The sequence below is a fragment of the Aedes aegypti genome, chromosome 3, assembly GCF_002204515.2.
Source record: "Aedes aegypti strain LVP_AGWG chromosome 3, AaegL5.0 Primary Assembly, whole genome shotgun sequence".
Lineage (NCBI taxonomy): Eukaryota > Metazoa > Arthropoda > Insecta > Diptera > Culicidae > Aedes > Aedes aegypti.
Genome location: NC_035109.1, coordinates 222,537,710 through 222,542,050, shown reverse-complemented (window position 1 = coordinate 222,542,050; position 4,341 = coordinate 222,537,710). Strand labels below are relative to the sequence as shown.

Below are 4,341 nucleotides of genomic sequence, written 5' to 3'. Positions count from 1 at the left end.
ATGTTTATTTTAGATTTTGTCACACCCCTTCACTTAAACTCAAATTTTGGGTGTATTTTGTTTTCCGTGTCCCTTCCGAAATGTCAGATAGGAACAACCCCAGTGTTAAAACTAAAAGCCCTGTGGTGTTTTGGGCAACTAAGCGAACGTCAAATATGATCTCAAGTGTCAAGGTTCATTTTTGGACCCAATTTTTAAATAAAAGTTTAAATATGATATAGCCGTTATTTGAGCGGGGAAAATTGCTAAAGTAGTTGCAGTAACATTCTCTTTCGTGTTATTGAATAAAAACAAGATTTCATTAAACATTTTAGGACCCTATCGATCATTAAAATAACCAAAACGGCCGCTATGGAGAGCATAGATAGCGCCACCGTAGCCTTGTGTGTTTGACAGAACAGCAATGCTGTCACAATGTTAAATCTCATACACAGTGGCTCCTTTGTTTTGATGCGGTGAGCACTGACAAAAACTACCTTCAATGATCCATTTCTAAAATTTCGTTATTCTGTGACTATCCGTGTTTCTCAGTGTAAATATTTACTTCACAGCACCAATCTAGAGTTCGCCGGTTGGACTTCCGAAGCGAAGTTTTGAACGAATTAACTGTCATTGCTCTGCCGGCTCGGCTTTTATCTCGACTGTTTTTGAAAATAGTCCAACATCACGTCGACGAAAGAAGTTGCACCACAACGGAGGATTTGCGCGCCAAAATCTATCCAATTGAAAATGTGTTAGCGGTGCTTAAGGTGCAACTGTTTGCTATCCATAAATGATGATCAATTTTGTAGTTTTGGGGATGTAATATCGGTTCTACCGGACAGAGATGAACTGAATGTGTATCAACATGCCTGTTGTTAGCAAGCATATGATCCGGTAGACAACCGAATGACCGATATGATATAAAACAGAAATATTTTCTTTGGATGCCACGATGAGTCTACACGGGAAAAAATTCTGTGGTAAAAATAACTATTTTAGCTGACTACGCCCATTCTTAAAACTACCATGAAAATTCAGACCAATTTACTATGTTTACGGTACAACCCACCGCATTACTGGTACATTTGACAGAAATAATTTACAACAATCTGATTCCAACTACAGACATGGTAAAATCAAGCGCATTTCTGGTCTGCTGAAAATTGCCGGTGCGAGCGCTTAAGTTAACCGAGTTAACCCCCTAAAATGGTAGTTTTTACCGCACAATTTTTTTGCGTGTATCGTGTGTTACCTTAAGTTCGTTGATAAAGAAGATGAAATTAAGCGAAGTTCTCTTTCTGAATTTTATCGGGATGCACAATATTATGTATCCGGTAGAAATCAAGACCAACATTTATTTAAAATTATTGTTTTCTCGGGCCCCGAGCGTCGCAGCTAATATGTGAATAGTGCGCTGTGTTCATAAAAATCGTAAGAATGCAGCGCCACACCGTAACTGATTTCAATATGCGGCGAGTTGAGGCGCGTCGCGAGTCTCACTAGCGCGATGCGGTTTGGTGGCGGTGCGACAATATTTAAATACGAATTAAAATTCTGCTTGAGATGCCCTAAAATTGCAATGCATCTCATATTTGACTAGTTTTGCAGATTAGTGTAGTTCTGACATTAGCCAACTCAACTTGCCGCCCTGCGCATTTCATTTACTTCAAAATATTTACAAACGTGTTTTGTGGCCACATGCGCTTCGTTAGTGTTTCTCGCCAATCTCTTCAGAATTTTGATTAAATTTCGTTCCAAGAGTGATCAATTAAAAATTAGCTGAAATCCGCTAGTCATGGGTTTCGCCGAGGAAGATGTGAAACCGTCCGGGGATGGGAAAAACGCCTTCCACCATAGAGACAACGACGACCACAAGGGCTTCAGCAAGAACGCGATCCGCAAACGAAGTCGCGAATTTGCCCACCACCAGAATCGCATCATTGTTCGGAATGTTTCCTACAAAATAACCGATAAACTGCTGCGGTCCGAGTTCGAGAAGTACGGGACCCTGGAGGAGGTCAATATCCTGAAACGGCCCGATGGCCGACTGGTTGGTTGTGTGTTCCTGCAGTATACGAAGCGCGATGAATCCGATCGGGCCATTCAGGAAATGGACGGAAACATCTTCATGGGTAGAAAGCTGCAGGTTCGTATGCACAGTGTTTTAGGTTGTCGATTTGGTGCGCTTTTTTGAATAGCGCAAGGAAAGTTGATTTTAGCGATACGGTTTGAAGAAGATTCTTGATTAGCGGAAAACTGAACAAGATTAGCTCCTTTGACCCGATGTAAAGTTCAACTAACAAGTTATCGTTTATAATAAAGTTTAAATTACAAATTACAAAAAAAGGTTCATGTTTTAGTGTTTTTCACACTTCAATAGACGCGATATAAGAGTGGTGCAAGAACTTTGCTTATCGTACACAGGTGGTTCTGACGGTAACAAACCGCGGGACGACTGAAATGTTAATATAGTTGAATGATAGATTAAAAATCCTTCTATCATGCAAATGTATAAAAATGAAGATTTGTTTAAAATTTACCTGCAAAATTCCTGCACCAAAAATAGGAACAGTGTTCATTTAGTGGAGGTATGTTCTAAGCATGGTTCCTTTAATGGCGCAATCTATTGATTTCTTATAAGACCCTCCACTATGGGTACTGATATTCCGAAAACGCACGAAATCGACAAAATAAAACACCGGTATGGTGTTAAATATATGGAAAGTACGCGCTTTTTAATGTAAAATTTATTCCATCAGGTTTGCTACGCTCAGCACAAGGGCACGTACAAAAAGGCGAAGGTGAAAACCGAGGAAATCAAAGAAGAACAGGTAGATGACGATGTCCAAGAAACCGAAATCAAGGAAGAAAGTGAGGAAGAAGAAGATGACGATGATGAAGAAGAAGATGGTGATGATGATGATGAAGAAGAAGAGGACGATGATGATGAAGACGAAGAAGATGATGATGAAGATGAAGACGAGAAAGAAGACATCAAGGATGTTAAACCGGAGATCACCCATAGGGAGAAGAATCATCACGAGATAGAGGAAGGGAGGACGGTATTCATCAAAAACGTCCCATATGACGCAGACGAATCAACCATAAAGGACGTCATGTCGCAATTTGGTACTGTGGAAAAAGTCCTCATCAACAAGGAACGGGTATCTGGACACTCGAAAGGAACTGCCTTCGTTATCTTCAAGCTCATGGATTCAGCCGAAATGAGCAGAAAGCAAAGCTTTAAGATTCAGATTAATAATCAGTTTATCGAAATCCTAGAAGCACTGAAGAAGAAGCAAATTCGAGAGAAAGAGAGCAAGGACAAAGTACCTAAAGACTCTAGAAATCTGTATCTTCTGAAGGAAGGTGTCATAATGGCCGGTTCACCAAGTGCCAAGGAAGTTTCCAAATCTGATATGGCTCAACGTCTACAACTGGAGCAGCGTTGCGCACAGATGCTGAAAAGTCTTAACCGTTTCGTCTCGAGGGAACGACTAACAATCCACAATCTGCCGGCAAACTATACGAACAACGATCTACGACAGATGGTTCAAAAGCATGCCGGTAAAAATCCGCACGAATGTCGAGTCATGCGTGAAAACAAACCATCTTTCGGTAACCCCTCGGGTCAATCGCGAGGATACGGATTTCTGTCCTTCAAAACCCACGCCATTGCACTGGAAGTTCTCAGAAAACTGAACAACAATCCGTCAGTTTTCGGCAAAAATCGCAGACCTATCGTTTCGTTCAGCATTGAAGACCGAAAGGTGCACAACATCAAACAGCAAAGGCTGTTGAAGTCACGACTCAACAACCCCACATACCAGCAAAAGTTGGAGAAAATACGTGCCAAGAAAATAGAGAAGTTAATTCGCAAGAAGGAACAACAAATGAACGCCAAGGAGCAGATGGCCATAGTGCCGAGCACTCAATTTGCCGCCAAGCATGCCAAAGCAGGTAATCCCAAACCCGTGGCGAAAGAACGTAAACGAAACATCCTCGAAAGCACCGAAGAGTTCAGTGGAGAAATTTCGCGCCAAGGCAAGAAGGGCGTGCGATCGAACCGGAAGATTAACACTCAAGCGGAAGCTCACATGCTCCGGCTGAAGGCCGAAAAGAAGGAAGCACGGAAGAAGCGGGTCAAAAAGGAGCACGAACGGAACCGTAACCTCAAGGCGTCGCGACGAGCCCAACAGAAGCAACCCGGTTTCCTGCAGTTGAACAAGGAAGATCAATACTTCCAGCAAACCGTTGGAAAGTACAAGGAAATGATTAGTCAAGCAACTAGTGTAAGCAAGCGCAATAAGTGGTACAGTGAATGAGATGTGAATAAAGGCGAATTTGTTAATCGTGAGA

General features: G+C 41.9%; 1 protein-coding gene across 1 annotated transcript; it reads left to right on the top strand.

The window, feature by feature from the left end:
- The first annotated feature begins 1,643 nt into the window (after positions 1 to 1,643).
- LOC5570807 (RNA-binding protein 28) lies at positions 1,644 to 4,341 on the top strand. Its single transcript, XM_021851892.1, has 2 exons — positions 1,644 to 2,128; positions 2,742 to 4,341. The coding sequence occupies exons 1-2, from the start codon at positions 1,778 to 1,780 to the stop codon at positions 4,305 to 4,307; spliced, it is 1,917 nt and encodes a 638-aa protein (XP_021707584.1). The 5' UTR covers positions 1,644 to 1,777; the 3' UTR covers positions 4,308 to 4,341.

Excerpts from the sequence above, each read along its gene's own strand:
- LOC5570807 (XM_021851892.1), top strand. The coding sequence starts at position 1,778 with ATGGGTTTCGCCGAGGAAGATGTGAAACCGTCCGGGGATGGGAAAAAC. Across the intron at positions 2,129-2,741 it reads TCATGGGTAGAAAGCTGCAG|GTTTGCTACGCTCAGCACAA; the intron begins GTTCGTATGCAC and ends TTATTCCATCAG.